General features: G+C 40.2%; 1 protein-coding gene across 1 annotated transcript in view; it reads left to right on the top strand.

Annotated features, from left to right (window-relative positions):
• LOC149464456 (keratin, type I cytoskeletal 19-like) overlaps positions 1-19,075 on the top strand; it is a 70,505-nt gene that overhangs the window by 38,681 nt on the left and 12,749 nt on the right. Inside the window, exons 2-4 of the mRNA XM_089674426.1 lie at positions 1,770-1,852; positions 5,524-5,680; positions 10,353-10,517. Coding sequence (XP_089530552.1) covers positions 1,770-1,852; positions 5,524-5,680; positions 10,353-10,517 — 405 coding nt within the window. The remainder of the gene's footprint in view (positions 1-1,769; positions 1,853-5,523; positions 5,681-10,352; positions 10,518-19,075) is intronic.

Raw genomic sequence — 19,075 nt, 5'->3', positions numbered from 1 at the left:
GAACAAAGCATCAATTTGTATGGAATTTGTTAATGATAACAAGAAAAACAGTAGAATAGATCCCCTGCAGCCAGAAACAGTAGATCCCCCCTCCCCAACAACAATGGACCACCTGCAACAAAATACCCCCAGCAACAATAATCCCCTGGCAACAACAGATTTCCCCACAGCCGTCATCAATAGATCCTTCAGCATCTAGCAATGATAGACCCCCTCTCTCAATAGTAGATTTCTCCCAACAACAAATGACCACACAGCAAAATCAGACCCACCCCCAGCAACAATTGTTCCCCACCATCAACAGTAGACATCCCCAGCATCAATAGATTCCCTCCCTCCACACAAAAACAGATCCCCTCCAGTGACAATAGATCCCCCAGCAGCCAGCATCAATGGACCCTGCAGTACACACCACCACCCCTTGCCATTACATACATTTAATGCTGGAGGTGACAGAACTGCCTTCCCCCACGTTCCTGCTAAAAAAAAGTACCGTCCTTTTAGGGAATACAGAACTATGTATGGAAATTGTTAATGATAACAAGAAAAGCAGTAAAATAGATTCCCTGCAGCCTGAAACAGTAGACATCCCCCCTCCCCAACAACAATGGACCACCTAAAACAAAATACCCCCCCAGCAACAATAGACCCCTGGCAACAACAGATCTCCCCACAGCCAGCATCAACAGATCCTTCAGCAGCTAGCAACAATAGACCCCCTCTCTCAATAGTAGATCTCTCCCAACAACAAATGACCACACAGCAGCATCAGACCCACCCCCAGTAACAATAGATCCCCCACCATCAGCAGTAGACATCCCCGGCATCAATAGATTCTCCCTCCCCCAAGCACAAATAGATCCCCTCCAGTAACAATAGATCCACCAGCAGCCAGCATCAATGGACCCTTCAGTACACCGCACCACCCCATGCCATTACTTACATTTAATGCTGGAGGGGCCAGAACTGCCTTCCTCCCACATTCCTGCTGAAAAAAAAGCCCTGCTTCAAATTAAAGCTTATGTAAACCTAGCAATTAAAATGTGATTTATTTCTAGTTCTTTGATGTGGTGATTGCATTTGTTTCCAGTTTTTGTTTTTGGCTGTTTGCCCTATCTTTTGAACTGGTAACCCTGCCCGTACCACCCTGCCAAGGATGAAAACACTCATTGTACTGTATCCAGGGGCGGACTGACAACTCATGGGGCCTCTGGGCAATAGGGGATCATGGGGCCCCTGTGTCCTTGCCCAAACTCAAAAAAGCCTATGAAAAAAGTACCAGGGGCATCTCATGGGGCCCTCTACTGACCCTGGGCCCTCGGCAGTGCCCGAGTTTCCAAATGGTCAGTCCGCCCCTGACTGTATCTAATTATGAGCAGCATTGTCAAACTACAACTACAGAACACCTCCCCATCTCCTCTTCCCCATAACACAGGGGAAAGGTGTTCTGTAGTCAACAGAAGAAACTGACAACAATAACTTCTAACAGGTAGTAGAGACCGAATGTACAGTAAGTGATCAGCTCACAATATGGCAGAATCAGCGGGTATTTTTTATTTTATTTTTTTGCATTTATTAAACCAGCATAACAACATGCTTTCAATTATCTATTTTGCAAACCAAAAAGGAGCAAATAAGCGTACACTTTAATATCAACCAAGTGAACTTTCTGTTTTAAAAGCAGTGGCCAGATTGCATTAGTAGCTCATTGTCTGATTTCCCTTCTTGCTTGGATTGAGTTCATTCTTGTTTTCTCCTTCTTTTTGCAGCTTCTCAATGGACATATAAATGGCGCCAAGCTAACACTACAGATGGAAAATGCCACGCTGGCCTTGGATGACTTCAAACGCAAGTATGTCCATATGTTGTAGAATATGTAAACCCAACATTTCATATTCCTGATATGTGCCTACTGTACCATGTACTTGTATGAAAAAATATCCTGTTCTCTTTGTATCACTTCCTTTGTGTGAAACCTCTGGTGTTCCTGTTAAAAACTCACCACACTAGGCATGAGAGCACAGCATGACCAGTTCTCTAGCTATGTTGAGAACTCAGTGTCCAATGATCAAACTTGACCTGACACCACCCACCCATGCACAGCCATTCACTGGGAAGTTCAGTGTCCTGCTTTTTCTCTTCCCTCAGCTCTCTGTTCTCAGCTGCATAAGGAAATTATAGGCTCATATGTGATCATTTATAAAAAGAAAATGGGGAAAAAAATACCAATGTTTTGCCCTTCCTTTCTATTTTAAGCTGAATGGTTGTTTTACAAGGCAATGGTTTACTATCACTTTAATTTTAGCTGTCTGGCCTGCCTTTCTAAACCAACTTTCATATGTGATTAAATTGTAGATAAAGTGGCGTGTAGAAAAACTAGAGATGTGAGAAAAAATGAAAATGGATACTTTAAAGTATAACTAAAGGGAAAACGCTTTTTTAAAGGTTGATTGAAATGGAGATGGATTAGAACACGTGTTGGTTTTTATTTCAGTCTTTGGCCATGATAGGGAGATTTGTCCTCTCCACTAAGAGTAAATGTGAAATAAACCTCAAATTTTGTGTTGTCACCAGAATAGAAACAGAGGAGGAAATTTCCAATGGAGAAACTAGTTCTGGTGACAGCCAGGGATTCCCTTACTTTGGAGGTGGCTATGGGACAGGAACTAAAGCAAAATCTCCCCAATTGGACAGTGATGGCCAAAAAAAAAACTGACTGGGGTTATAACCCTCCCTTTCTCTATCCTAAAAATGGCCTTTAGTTCTACTTTAAAGTAAATTATGCTAATCAGAATGAATTAGAATACTTTTAAACAATTCTATGCTCTGGAATCCATTAGGAAACATTTGGGGCTGCAATCACACTTCTGTGCACTTTATTCTGTACAAAAGTTGAGACTTTTGGAAAGTGTGCCTCTCATTCCATCTAGCATAAAACTAACACAAAAGTTGAACTTTTTGGAAGGTTTTCTCCCTGTTATATCTGGCGTAAAACGAACACAGCATTTCATAAAAAGAACATCATACCAACAGTCAAACATGGTGGTGGTAGTGTGATGGTCTGGGGCTGCCTTGCAGCTTCAGGACCTGGACGACTTGCCATAGTTGATGGAACCATGAATTCTGCGTTCTACTACAAAATCCTGAAGGAGAATGTCCGGCTATCAGTTTGTGACCTCAAGCTCAAGCACATTTGGGTTATGCAGCAGGACAATGATCCAAAACACACCAGCAAGTCCACCATGGAACGGCTCAAAATGAACAAAATTAGGGTTTTGGAATAGCCTAGTCAAAGTCTGGAGTTTAATCCAATTGAGATGCCATGGCATGACCGTTCATGCTTGAAAACCCTCCAATGTGGCTCAATTAAAACAACTCTGCAAAAATGGGCCACACTTCCTCCATAGCGATGTGAAAGACTCATTGCCAATTATCACAAACGCTTGATTGCAGTTGTTGGGTGGCACAACCAGTTATTAGGTTTAGGGGTCAATTACTTTTTCACATAGGGTCAGGCAGGTTTTTTCCCTTAATAAATGAAATCAGCACATAAAAACTGCATTTTGCATTTACTCGGGTTATCTTTGTGTAAAATTAAAATTTGTCTGATCTCAACCATTTAAGTGGAAAAAATACGCAAAAAAAAAAAAATCAGGAAGGGGGCAAATACTTTTTCACAGCACTGTATATAGTTTAGAGGGTTAAGGTATACAGGTGCACAGATCCATAAATCATGTTGTTTTTTTACAGGCCTGAATGCAGCAGTATTGTTGGCTATAGGCTCAGTCACACAGCTGCATTTATATAACTAAAATTGCACTGCATAAGGATCCATAGAATCAAAATAAAAAAAATCTTTATCAGTGGTCAGTGATTTACTCTTGTAGGCATCTAAATGCTTGTAAACACATGTCCATACATATTTGCATACATGCGTAAATTTGCGCTAGAGTGAATATAAAAATAATTTTGGGGATGATTACAAATATTAAACAGAAGCACTTCCTGGCCATTAGATGCTTTTTTTCTTAGGTTGTAAGCTTTAAGGAGCAGGGCCCACTGAATCCTCCGGTATTAATTTGTATCGTATTTGTACTGTCTGCCCTTATGTAAAGCACTGCGTAAACTGTTGGCACTATATAAATCCTGTATAATAATAATGCAAAATCTAGCTTCCAGCAGGATCCTGCACAGATGACATCAGTAAATTAATTATGGCCATGTGCATGAGCCTTTATGGATGAAAAAAGGACATCAGTTTCCAAATCAGTCAACCTAGAAGGGAATCCTTGTCTCTAGCCCAGTTCCACTATAAGGAATGTTGCACTGCCATCCCGAATGTAGCACGGTACTCATAAGTGGGACAACGATTCCTGGAAATGATGTGTTATTTTGTGCATATATCCTTATAAGAGTCATTACTTGTAATCTCTTTCATGATGCTTCTCTTTCTCATGCCCTTCAAAACCCACCCATGTTCAGATTTTTCTGGTTACCATTGTAGATCTGTGTATTAAAGCAGTTGTAAACTGTATCCGAAAAAACAAACAAAAAAAAAATCCTGCATGGTAAAGGCATAATGCACTAGTATGCATTGCATACCAGCACATTATGAAAGACTTACCTTGAAACGAAGCCCTCCAGTGGAGCACTGTCACGGCTCCCCACCTGACAGTGCACAAGCCCTAACATAGCTGTTGGGAACCCTCTGATAATGGTGTCTGTGTCCCTGCTAGGGATATTTAGCCCCAGTTCACACTGATGCGACTTATCATACAACCTGATGCGAATTGCACATAGTTGCATGACAAGCCAAAACATATTAGTTTTAATGGGTGCCATCTTAATCGATATGACTCAAGTCTCAGCGACTTAAAAAGAAGTTCCTGCACTACTTTTATGCCTCTTTGGTGCAACTTCAGTGCCATAAACTGCAATGTTAATGTCACAAAAGTCACAAGGATTGTCTTAATCTATGAAACTTTGATGTGACAGTAGGTGACTTCAGAGGGTTCTTAGGCAAAGCCAAAGGCGCATAACATCAAGGTTGCATGAAAGTCAGATTGAAGTTGCGTGAAAGTCGTAAGCAAGAGACAATGCAAATGTCACTGGAAGTCACATGACTTCAGTGTGAACCAAACCTTAGTCTCTGGTTATCCTGGTGACCACCAGAAAGTCACGAGAAACCCAAAATTTGATAGTTGACATAAAAAAAGATCAGAAGAAATATTCCAATGGGGACACCTATTCTTCAAACAACTGGATTTCCTCTAACTTCTAAAAGATTTTCACTCAATGTTGTACCACTGGAACTGGAAGTAATGGGGAATCTCTTCAATGGGGGCGCAGACAGCAAAAAAAACCAACACATTCCTTATGCCATCCAAAACTAGACAAAAGTTTGGCTTATTTGTTTTCTCACCTTTATGACTTCTTTATTCTTTTCTACTGATTATTTCCACCATATGCATTTTTTAAATGACCCTGTGGTGCCATTGAAAACTAGTTTATTTGTGGTTTCAGATATGACACAGAGAAAGTGTTTCGTGGGGCCTTGGAGACGGACCTGGAGGGCCTGCGCAAAGTGATGGATAACCTCACCATTGTCCGGACAGACCTGGAGATGGAGGTGGAAGGAATGAGGAAACAGTTGATCTACATGAGAAAGAGCCATGAAGAGGTACTATTATGCCTATTCATTCCATAATCCTTGTACAATCCGGAAGGTATGGATGACTCCAAGTATAGCATTGTAGCAGTAGGAACTTTCCAATTAAATAAAACAGGACAGGACAAACAATGTATAACCTCTGTTCCCCGGTCTGAAGAATGGCTTAAACTATTAAGCCATATACTAAGATAATTGTTCTGTGTACAATATGTCTGGTTTTATTAGCTGTCATGTTTAACTGGAGATGGGAAGAGAACCAGGCGTACCAACTAACAATAGATGAATTGTATATCCTAGACACAATGATACTGAGAAAGAATGAAAGCCCAAGAGGTTTCTTAAAATATGAGCAAGGGAACCAAGCCTTATTACAAAGAGGCTTAGCAGATCATATGACGCCTTTGTGACCCAGCAACCTAGCACTTCGGAATGCATAAGGATCTGTCAGGGCAATAATACCATTAACCACATAATTTTGGATGAAGTAAATGTGTTATACAAGACAATAAAGAGATGAAGCAAAATTTTGTGTTGGTTAACTGAATTGGCCGAAACTTCCGGACAACGCAGGTCAACCATCAGTTCCAGTACCATTTTCTAGGAAAGCAGTATGTGTGCTGCATTGTTAGCTATTGGTATAGAATTGTTCAGATATTATTACAAAGGTTGGTTTTAAGGTAAAGTTTGCCAAACCTGGGGACCCTATAGCTTTGTTCCAGAAACCCATGGCACACATGGCCACTCTTGTATCTCACAGTAAACTGCATGGCATAAGATGCCAATAACTGGTCTGATTGTTGGACAGATTATAGACATAATCACGTGGCAAGACAATAATTTGGTGCTACAAGGGGAACTGATGACTTTTGGTTGGGTGATGTGTGGGTGGAATGGTTGAATCAGTGGCTGCATCTACACATGAAACCAGTTCTATGGTCCTCTGCAGTCCAGTTCTATGGTCTTCTGCAGTCCACTTCTGTGGTCCTCTGCAGTCCAGTTCTATGGTCTTCGGCGTTTCAGTTCTATGGTCCTCTTAAGTCCAGTTCTATGGTCTTTAGCATGTCAGTTCTATGGTCCTCTGCAATCTAGTTCTATGGTCCTCTGCAGTCCAGCTCTATGGTCTTCTGAAGTCCAGCTCTATGGTCTTCTGGGGTTCAGTTGTATGGTCCCCTGCAGCCCAGTTATATGGTTCCTGCAGTCCCATTCTAATTGTGCAATTGTTTTTATGTAACGAAAAACAGTCATGTTTCTTGGTGGTGGTTTATCTCCAAGATGGTTATTCAAATACCATCACTTGTTTAACTGAATTAAAGTGCCAACTAGTCATCAGACATCTGCAGTTTAGGGCGAATCAGGTCATAATCTGTCATTCTGGAGCACTTATGGCCATACTCATAGATAAATTTGGTAAGTTCCCTAGCTAGGTGGAACATTTTTGAAATATTTTTTTTCCTTTAAAACAATTAAGGTGAAACAGTTGTGGTTGGTTTTAAGGTTGTACAAATGAGTAACATGTTTAAGTAGATGGTCAAGTAAAAACAGGAGTTTGCAATTGAAATATTTCTTTCAATATTTATCTTAAACTCCAAATCCATTTAATTGTATTTTACCAGTTTTAGGTAAAGTGTGAAAAACTTATAACTTCTGTCAGCTTTTATTGCTGTGCATGTACCCATTTGAGAGTTTATATTCTGTTCTTGACTGAACAGGAAATGATGAAAAATCTCCCTTATTTCTTTATATCTGATGGGTGTTAGAGCAGGAAATAGGGTTAAATCAACAGGCACACAGGCAACAATATAAACACATTTGATGGTACAGTTTAATTGCTCCTCTTTGGGGCATAGACAACATTTAAGGCTGAATCTGAGGTATGGGGTTTTTTTGCATAGTTTTGTTGGTCCAACTATTTTCCATACCTGGTGAATCCCCAAGGAAGCAAAGAATCACTGTAGTAGCCGTCACTATTACAATGATTCTCCCTGTCTTTCAGGTCTAATGCCAAGCTGTTGCCTTGCTGCATAATAACCACAGAGGGTCCCTTGTTTGGCGCTTGTGCCATTCAGAGAACTCATTGCATTTTTCTCAATGAATACAAAGCTTTCTCTGGATAAGGTGGAGATGGGGCAGTGAAGTCAAGATCTCTACTTCATTCAATCCAAGAATGACCAATTTAACTATGCAATAAAAATCATACCTGAAATTCAGCTTTAAAACCTGACAGATGTCCTAACCCTTCTCCATTTAACTCTAAAAAATGTTTTGGCTAGAGCTGAGCCCACACACAGACATACTGTACTTCTCATCAAGGTAATTGAGATTTGCCCCTTTAATGGCTGAACTGAACAACATGTCAACAATTTCAGTTATTTACCAAAGCATTAAGTTCAGCAGGAACAGGGTCAGATCTCTACATTTATGCTTTATCTTGTAGTGATCTTCCCACTTTTCTTTATATAAGCTTTCATTTCCCATTTGGCCCAACTCTGAATGTTTGTTCATATGTCATATGTATGGTTCAGGGATTGTTAATTTTTCTATTGAACAAAATTGCCCCCACCCCTCGCGCGTGTTCAGAGGTTGCTGGTCATCACTTGGATGGTTACCCATCTATTTCCTTATTATTACAAAGTAATACTTAAATACATTTCTGCATACTGATCCAAATTCATTTTCTATAGCTATATTATACTTATTATGGGAAACTCGAAATTCTATCTGCATCATAAGGCTAGATAACGCTTGGATACTAGCAGTCATTTGACCCAGAAAAAAAATGAAAAGAAACAACCAACTTTGACAAATGTATAGATAAGGATGTCTGTTTTGAAGAACAATAAAGGTATAAGCAAATACCCACACCCAAATCACAAAACGTACCTTTCACGGTACTATCAACAAGAATAATGGACATGTGAATAAAGAAGGAACCAGCGTGTATCAGTAACTGTCTAGAGTACTTGCAAAAAATGAGAGTGTATAATGTATTTGGAACACATAAAGAGCGTAGAGGAAAAATAAACTCAGTCATATTAAAAGGCCACTGATGATAACCTTAAACTGGTCATTGTTACAATATTGTTAATGTTACAATTGTAATTGTTGGTCTGTACATACATGGTCCACAATGAAAACATGCTGTACCACAGATTACCTGGGAGACTGGGAACCAGTGTTCTGGCCAAAATGCCTTTGAAATGTAGTAATAATACTTATCTGATACAATGATGCCAGCTACTCAGTGACATCCTTTGGAACAATTCTGTATTGGCTACATACCAGCCAATAAATGTGTTTCTGCTGAAGCCTTAGTAAGCATGAGTAAGGCCTCGGCCGAAACGTGTTAGGGTGCTATTACTGTATCCTGCTATGTAACCAAGAAATAATTGTTCCAATAAATGTCATCAAGTAGGCAGCTTCTTGGTATCAGAGGATTACTGTACATACATACTTCTCTTCTTTCTCTCTATAGTCTATTTGTCTCTGGCCAACTCTGTCAACAAGCAGTAAATATAAGAGAGGTGATATTTATTAAGTTTAATAAACACGATTTGATTTTTAAAAAAAATATACGGTATATAAGAGAGGGAATCTGACTGTACATGCCTGATAAACACTCCCCAACGCCTACAGGTTGATTTACTAAAACTGGAGCTTGCAAAATCTGGTGCAGTTCTGTTTAGAAAACAATCATCTTCCAGGTTTTTTTGTCAAAGCTTAATTGAACAAGCTAAAGTTAGGAGCTGATTGGCCACCATGCACAGCCACACTAATTTTTGCACTCTCCAGTTTTAGTAAATTAACCCCAAAATGTGAATGGTTTAAAGAGTCAAGCCACATAAAAGTACTATGCCATCTCATATGTCTACCATATCTCCATGACATAAAATAAATAAAAAATACAGTGGGGAAAGTGGGACCCTTTGTGATGTAGATCTAGGAACTCAGTCCAGAGATCTCACCAACAGAGCCATATGAAATTGCTAGAGGTTATAACTCTCCAACATTTACCAAAGACTCGTATACATTTAAGATGGAGTGACCCTTAAAAGGAAACCTGTCATGGGATAAACATAAAAACATTGCTGCCCACATATCTTCAAATGCCAACTGCCTGTTTGTCATGCTGACCCTTGTACTTCAATATCTTGAGTCAGTGACCCAGAACAAGATCATAATAGAGAGTGGGGAAGGTTTAGAACCCCTGTGAAGTTTTTTTCTATTGTTGCCTGTGACTCTGTTGAGGAGAATAACCCTCATTAACTGTCCCAGAGACATGACAGGGAGTAAAAGCAATCTACCCAAAGTAATGGGAATCTAATCTTTGACCATTGTCATTAGAGTTCAATTGGCAGAAACTACCAAAAATAATGGAAATGGGTAGTCTACCCAAAGTAATGAAAATCCAATCTTTTGACCATTGTCATTAAATTTCCATTGGTAGAAACTAACCCTACCCAAAATAATGGAAATGGGTAGTCTACACAAAGTAATGGAAATCCAGTCTTTGACCATTGTCATTAGATTTCCATTCGCAGATTCAAAACCTTCCCCTCACTGTCTAAAACTAGCACAGAAAGTTTGTGCTGAATTTCCTTTTAAACCTTTTATAAGTTTAGCACTAAAAATATATTTTAACTTTGGAATGCATTGTAAGTAATTATCTGACTTACTCATACAGGACATGAAGCAGGCTCAAGCAGAGAAGCAAGGTTCCACTGTCAATGTGGAAGTTGATGCCCCCAAAGGTGCAGACTTAGCCAAATGTATTGCTGAAGTAAGAAAGGAGTATGAAGCCATTATAGAGAAGAACAGAAGAGATGCTGAAGAATGGTACAAACAACAGGTAAGGAAGGTCCTCACATAAAGTAGCTAGAGAATGGTATTACAGTAATTTAATGGAAGATCTGTCTCTCTCACAGTCCCCAATGCTCTACATTTCTTATTTTTCTACTAAAAGGCTCATTTATCTGAAGCCTCTATAAGAAAGCTAAGCACATTAGAGCCTTAGCAGAACAGAAAGTATTTACATGTCTCAGCCTAGCATATATCCCAAAAAAAGGGGATTATTCCTCATTCTTGGATAGTAGTCATGTAAAGGGGGATTCGTCTCCTCTGGCAACCTCTGCCATGTTCATGTTGATCTGCACCTCTCTTGTGTGAGACTGGGTAGGTGGAGCTCACAGAAGGGTTCAGATTGTATGTTCGGGATGGAGGAGAAGATGTAGTGCCAAAAGTCCATTTACTGATGTTACCCCTTTGTCGGTTCCCTGTAACAGGCAACTGGACAAGAAATGTGGAGACCAATGATAGATCAGACAAGTCTTTCTCAACTTTTTCAAAACAGGGGAACCCTTGAAATAACTTTTCCAGTCTCAGGGAACCCCTGCTAAAAATTACTATATCAACAACTCAGGATACATTAGTGTGATGGTCAGTGGGAAGAATGTTCCTTACACTTGTGGTCATTAGAACGAATGACCCCTTACAGATGGCTAAAAAGATCAATGGTGTCAGTGGGAACTTATCTGAGAGGCAGGAATTGCTTGTTGCTCAAAGAACCCCTAACAACTTCTGGAGGAACTCTAGGGATCCATGGAACCCTAGTTGAGAAACCTTGGAACAGACACAAACCTGATTAGGGGTGAGTGTCAAGCATTTGGGACAGTAAGCCACCCCCTTTATAGCTTGTGTAGCAGAACTGTACTAAGTCAAGAGTGGAAATTCCTATTGTCGAGGCTTGAACTGTTTCTGTACATACACCAATTATATGGATTCAAGTGATATATGGACCAATATTTTAGATACTTTTCAGTAAAGAAGTTAAAAAGTCATGAAATGTCTCATTATTGTTTCACAAAAGCGAGGTGCTGGAGAAGGTCTAAAAAATGTAGAGGTCACAGGTTGCACCTGGGACTGTTGCAGCAGCCAGTCCAGATCAGGAGTGGATGATGGTCTACTGATGGTGGGCCTGTCAGAGTGACCATGCAGGTTTCAAAGGTGCAGCAGACAGTGAGGCCTTACAACCTTTAATGTGAAGTGTACTCCTGATCAGGTCTGTTGGCCAGAGATGTACTGAAACATGTAGAATTAAATGGGCCACTTCATCCTTGCAAAGCTGTAGACTTAGGTGCCTAGCCAAGAACAGGCTAAGCAACCTGGCCCCTGGCCTGTCCTTCAAGCAGAGCCATGCAAATCTTTCTTTAATGCCCCTTGACTAACTGTACAACCAGAATTGATAATGTATGTCAAAGATACAGCCTAATATTAAAGAACCATTAATTACAAATGGTATACAGCATATCAGACTTGTTAGCCATCATCAGTTCAGTGCATAAAATATAAATTGTTGGCTCATACTTTCCCATAGGCAGGTTAATAAACATTGGAGTCAACTTACATATTCAAGCACTGATATAACAGATATCTTTAGGCTCTTGGTGTAACAGGAGACTTGTTGTAATGCGATGACTATGAAATAAAGTACAAGGGTGTATATATACATAAACAGTGTATGTGTATAAATCACAAAGGCACTGGTCTAGAACAACTGGTGCTTAGAAAACTAGAACAAAAAGTGATTGGGTTGTCCAAACAAATATTCAGGTTTCATATTTTATGTGAAACCTGACTAGTTGTTTTCTACAATTGCTCCAGAACTGCTTCAGTTCTGGAGCAGTGGTACATTCATTCTAGGTATGAAGTGGGTGCACTGGATCCACAGATAGTTTATATGATGGATCGCATGTCACCCCAATTGGGTGATTCTGTCAGAGAACTGCTTCCTCACTCCCAGTGTTCATCACGTTGTTGTCCTTCATTAGAGAATGATCTGCTGTCATCATGGGCCATAATCAGTAGGTAGAAGGTTAGCCCCTAGTCTCCTCCAAAAGCCCCTGTCCTGTTTGGGTCTGTCACAGTTTAGTTGTACAGTGCAGAGTAGAACCAATATTGTATAGCCCAATTGCTCTTATTAGGGGGCTCCTAAACATGAAAGGGTCCCTAAAACTGCTTTGAGCAAGACTGAGGGGTTTGGAAGGAACAAGAGTGCCACACCATTGGTTTTAGAGTCCCAAAGTATTTATTTCATTATAAAACTAAGTACCTTGGCATACTCACTGCAGAGCTATGGGTTCTGTATTGCACTTGATGATGTCAGGGGACCTGCAACCACCAGAGCATAGGGATTAAGAGTCTGTGGGGGCCAGTTTTACAGCCTAGAGCAGGGGTCTCAAAACCTTTGAGTCAAGAGCCAAAATATATATTTTATAGTCAGTTTCCAAAAACTAACATCAGAATTCCCCCTTGACATTAGAAAAAAAGGCAAGTAGGATATTTGATACACTCCGAGACGGAGTAAGGAGGTAGATGCGGCATACAATAGTATGTATAAGCATATAATCAATGGTGATGGGATTAGGGAAAATAAATCATGATAATATACTGTGAAAAAATGTACAAATAAAATGTCCATAGAAAGAGTCCCATAGGTAATTCTGATGCACCATGGAGTGAAGCCAGCCGGCCAGTAATGAGCCCTGTGGAAGATCAGGAAGAAAGAGGCAGTGCCCTCTAAGTGCAGTATGAAAGCTTTTAATGGATAAAAAGTGTAGTAATACAGGCCACTCACAAAACATAAGTAGATTTGAGCTTGTAAATTTGTAAGCATCCACTGTAGTGAAGGAGTGTGAAGCCTCTGGATGGGTGGTGGTCACTGGCATCTGGCAGTGGTGCTGGTGGCTTCAGCCTGATGAGGGAGCATGCATGCTCTGAACTAGCGCCTACCTCCACCACTTTCCAGATACCTAAAGTCAATGAACATGCCCAATAGATCAGTTTAGATGTTTTAATATAGGTGGCCAATATGGATTATAAGCCTTGATATATGTCTGGTATATTACTGTCCTTGTATTGGACACTTTAAAGCAACTGAAGAGCCCATGACATACAGTAGCTTGTCTGTTTTGCCAATATATGCATACACCTGGGTAGTCCAATAGCAACACAACCTGCATAACTCTATGGACCCCTAAAATAGCCATTGCTGGTATCTCTATGTACTTGCATTCTCATCTAGAGGCTGACTGGAAACAATGTCCCAGGCAGGGGCGGACTGACCATTTGGAAACTCGGGCACTGCCCGAGGGCCCGGGGTCAGTAGGGGGCCCCATGAGATGCCCCTGGTACCTTTTTCATAGGCTTTTTTGAGTTTGGGCAAGGACACAGGGGCCCCATGATCCCCTATTGCCCGGGGACCCCATGAGTTGTCAGTCCGCTCCTGGTCCCAGGTATCCCAGATGGTTGCAGAGCAAATGCAGCATAGGAAATGAAATAGGAAATCAGAAATAATCTCCAAAATTAGGAAGCAGAATACAAAGTTGAGTTCCAACCTGCCGTAATCTATCCAAAATTAAAAAAAAAAAAGTTTGGGTTGGAGTTGGGTTGTAAAGCCAAGAACAGCTATGTTCTTATCCCAATTCAATGTTGTCTATGAACAAGCCAAGGCTTGCTCATTGAATACAAGCCACTCTCTTAGCTAATGTGTATGTGTTCTATGATAGGAAGTGGCTTCCTATGGTGGGACACCGAGAAGAGGAGGTGCCAGGAGCACCAGTAGGGGACCTGTACTCTATCCAAAATGAAAAAAAAAAAAAAACGTTTGGGTTGGAGTTGGGTTGCAAAGCCAAGAACAGCTATGTTCTTATCCCAATTCAATGTTGTCTAAGAACAAGCCACGGCCTGCTCATTGAATACAAGCCACTATCTTAGCTAATGTGTATGTGTACATTGTAAATGTAGACTGCTTTCACCCTGGCACATGCCTCATGCCAACACATGTCCATTTAGATTAGACAAAATGGAAAAAATGTTTCATTTGTTCAACATTTTATGTTAATCCAATTTTATTTTGGCTTGGGTTCCTTTTGGCTGGTGGTCAAACTGGCATCGGTTCATTCGTGTCAAATTATCCTTAGGCCCTATACAAACATTAACAGTGTTATTGTAAAGAAAAGGAAGAACATGCATTGACAGACAACCTCCATCACGATACATATACAATCATGCCCCTCATTTCCTGCAGATGACTGATGTGCTGTTACGAGTATAATTAATGCAATTAAACGTGTTTGTCTCAGAGACTGAGGTACTAAAGAGGAAAATTCCGCAAAGTAAAAATAATTTTAAGACTGAAGGTTATAAGTGGAAAAATACCATGCCCATTGTTCATCAAACTGCACTCAAGGCATTTCAAACATCTAAAACTGCACTCAAAGCATGCCAAAGTGGCTTCTCAGCCAGAATTATTTTATAACATTTTAGCATGCCTTAAAGCTTAACTCCAGACAGATTTAAAAACACCAGTTTATGGAGATATGTGTTTAATTGAAAAAATGCAACTAGTGTAACTGTCTAAAACTACTTGGTATGAGGTTTTTATATCAATAACCTGTATCATGGCTTTTAGATTGGAAGAGGGGAGGGTAGAAGACTGTAGAAGAGAGCAGAGTGAACTGAAGGATAACTAATCATGAGCAGCTACTGTCTGCAAGATGGGGACAGGGAGGTGTCTTGGCTGTATTGCCTAATGTGTATGTAAACCCTAAGCCCTGGTTCACATATATGCGGCTGTGCGGGCCACGTTTTGCACGGGCACCAGAGCCCATTCATTTGAATGGACTCCGTGCTTGTGACATGCAGGGAAGAAGTCCCTGCACTTCTTTGGAAGCCGCAGCCCGCGCGGGAACCTCGGTTCCCAGTACGGTTGTGTTTTCCAGTGTGGGCGGCATGCCATTAGAAGTAATGGCACCCGCCCGCGGGTCCGCACTTCTCTGTGCGGGTGGTGCGGCTGCACAGATTTTCATGCGCATCCGCAGAGGCACCACCTGCACATATGTGAACCTAGCCTAAAACTTTTATTCGCTCCCTTTTTCTCAATTAAAGCAGAACTTCAGCCCAAAAAAAACAAGATAAAAATGAATTGCCCATTAATAGACAATTTAACAAAGCCAGCTTTACCTGCAATATTCCCCTACAACGAAGATTTTACCTGCAGTATTTTTTTCAGCCACTGGAGGAACTCAGTCTGGCACCAAGCACCAGGTAATCTTGGACCCACCCCAGCCTGTGACTGGACAGTGAAAAGAGAAGTAGCACAGCGATGAGCTCATCTCTCTGTTACTCTGCTCTCTCCTCCTATCAGCATGCTCCGTGTCAGCATATGAACTGATTGGCTCCTTTCACTGCTTCTTCCCCTCACACTCCAGCCCTGCTGTACAGGGACTGCAATAGTCTGATACCAGGTCAAATTCAGCTGCATATACTGCTTGTATGAAAAAGTATACATTATTTAATGATTATAGAGCTGCATGATTTGTGTTTTTTATGTCTGCATTGAGTTTAGCTTTAAAGCATGGAAAGTGTTTTACGGGTGTAAAAATTATCTGTTGGTTCTGCCAGAAATCCAGTGAGCTTAAAACTTTGTGTGCTCTTTGCTGCACTGTTATCAGTAGACATTGTTCCTAGTTCTCTCTATGAAGTACAGACCATCTCCTTTCATATGGAGAAGAGGAGAGGGGAGGTGTTCTGTAGTCTGTAGTCATAACACACTTCCTGGGGTGACATAGATACAGTACAGTGAGAGAATGCTGTCACCCTACAACAGGAACCTACTGGCAGGACCACCAGGTGAAAATAAAGCCTTCTTGTACCCATAAAATATACTTTGATTGCTGTGCCACAAGTAAGAGTCTCACAGACACATATAAACTTCAGCACAATAATATTTTAAAAATGAAACGCAACTAATGCATATGCTTCTATACACACTGACAACAGAGAGCTAACACTCTATCTGAGCCTACCTTAAAGAAGAATTTCATGAAGGATACATTCACACCTGTGAATGTACATGCACTCTGATTAGGTGCGAGAACCCCAGGGGGAATTCCGGTTAATTCAAGGAATCCCCACTGGGGTTCTCAAATCCAATTGGTTTTGTGGATGAATTTGTAGGTATGGTTGCAGCTTAAAATAGTCAGGGACTGCTTAGTAACCAAACTGTTGAGACAATGAACACTTTGGTCAGGAGTGTGTAATGTACAATATAGTGTATATAGTACAGGAGGGTGTAATGTACAATATAGTGTATAGGGTGCAGGAGTGTGTAATGTACAATATAGTGTATATAGTTCAGGAGGGTGTAATGTACAATATAGTGTATATAGTGCAGGAAGGTGTAATGTACAATATAGTGTATATAGTTCAGGAGGGTGTAATGTACAATAGAGTGTGTATAGTACAGGAGTGTGTAATGTGCAACATAGTGTATATGGTTCAAGAGGGTGTAATGTACAATATAGTGTAAATAGTGCAGGAAGGTGTACTGTACAATATAATGTATATAGTTCAGGCGGGTATAATGTACAATATAGTGTATATAGTGCAGGAAGGTGTAATGTACAATATAGTGTATATAGTACAGGAGGGTGTAATGTACAATATAGTGTATATACTGCAGGAAGGTGTAATGTACAAAATAGTGTATATAGTGCAGGAAGGCGTAATGTACAATATAGTGTATATAGTACAGGAGGGTGTAATGTACAATATAGTGTATAAGGTGGAGGAGTGTGTAATGTACAATATAGTGTATATAGTTCAGGAGGGTGTAATGCACAATATAGTGTATATAGTTCAGGAGGGTGTAATGCACAATATAGTGTCTAGGGTGCAGGAGTGTGTAATGTACAATATAGTGTATAAGGTGGAGGAGAGTGTAATGTACAATATAGTGTATATAGTGCAGGAGTGTGTAATGTACAATATAGTGTATATAGTCAGGAGTGTGTAATGTACAATAGAGTGTGTATAGTATAGGAATGTGTAATGTACAATATAGTGTATATAGTACAGGAGTGTGTAATGTACAATATAGTGTATATACTGCAGGAGTGTGTAATGTACAATATAGTGTATATAGTTCAGGAGGGTTTAATGTACAATATAGTGTATAGGGTGCAGGAGTGTGTAATGTACAATATAGTGTATAAGGTGGAGGAGTGTGTAATGTACAATATAGTGTATATACTGCAGGAGTGTGTAATGTACAATATAGTGTATATAGTTCAGGAGGGTTTAATGTACAATATAGTGTATAGGGTGCAGGAGTGTGTAATGTACAATATAGTGTAAATAGTGCAGGAGGGTGTAATGTACAATATAGTGTATATAGTGCAGGAGTGTGTAATGTACAATATAGTGTATATAGTACAGGAGTGTGTAATGTACAATATAGTGTATATAATGCAGGAGTGTATAATGTACAATATAGTGTATATAGTGCAGGAGTGTGTAATGTACAATATAGCGTATAGGGTGCAGGAGTGTGTAATGTACAATATAGTGTATATAGTGCAGGAGTGTGTAATGTACAATATAGTGTATATAGTGCAGGAGTGTGTAATGTACAATATAGTGTATATAATGCAGGAGTGTATAATGTACAATATAGTGTATATAGTGCAGGAGTGTGTAATGTACAATATAGCGTATAGGGTGCAGGAGTGTGTAATGTACAATATAGTGTATATAGTGCAGGAGTGTGTAATGTACAATATAGTGTATATAGTGCAGGAGTGTGTAATGTACAATATAGTGTATATAATGCAGGAGTGTATAATGTACAATATAGTGTATATAGTGCAGGAGTGTGTAATGTACAATATAGCGTATAGGGTGCAGGAGTGTGTAATGTACAATATAGTGTATATAGTGCAGGAGGGTGTAATGTACAATATAGTGTATATAATACAGGAGGGTGTAATGTACAATATAGTGTATATAGTGCAGGAGTGTGTAATGTACAATATAGTGTGTATAGTGCAGGAGTGTGTAATGTACAATATAGTGTGTAAGGTGCAGGAGTCTGTTAAACTGGCCATACTTTTTGCTAAATGAAAAAAAGAGATTGATTCCCCTGCCCGTCCAAATTTCACCTGCCCTGATCTGCAAAAAAATCCCCCCAATCCTATAGCACAAATCCCCCTTTCAAATTCCATCTCCTTAGTAAAATTTCCCCAACCACCTCCTAGAACTTATCCTTTCCTACCCCCAGCACAAACTGTCCAACACAAATTCTCTCAATCCCCCCCCCCCCTTTTAGCACAAATCCTCTCCATCCCCCAGTTTTACTCTCCCAGCAAAAATCATCTCCCCCCACCCAGCACAAATCATATTCCCCAAACATCCCATCCCAGTACAAATACTCCCCCAAATCTCTTCTCTTAGTGGACATTTTCCCCCTTCCTCCCAAATTCCTCCTTGCAGCATAAATCCTCTCCCCCAGACCAGAGACGAGGCAGCATATGAGATTTCCTTTCTCCCAGGCTCCTCCTTCTGTGTGTC

This window comes from Staurois parvus, unplaced genomic scaffold, assembly GCF_062004578.1.
Source record: "Staurois parvus isolate SC_StPar_1 unplaced genomic scaffold, SC_StPar_1.0 ptg000151l, whole genome shotgun sequence".
Lineage (NCBI taxonomy): Eukaryota > Metazoa > Chordata > Amphibia > Anura > Ranidae > Staurois > Staurois parvus.
This window is presented reverse-complemented; position numbering and strand designations above follow the sequence as displayed.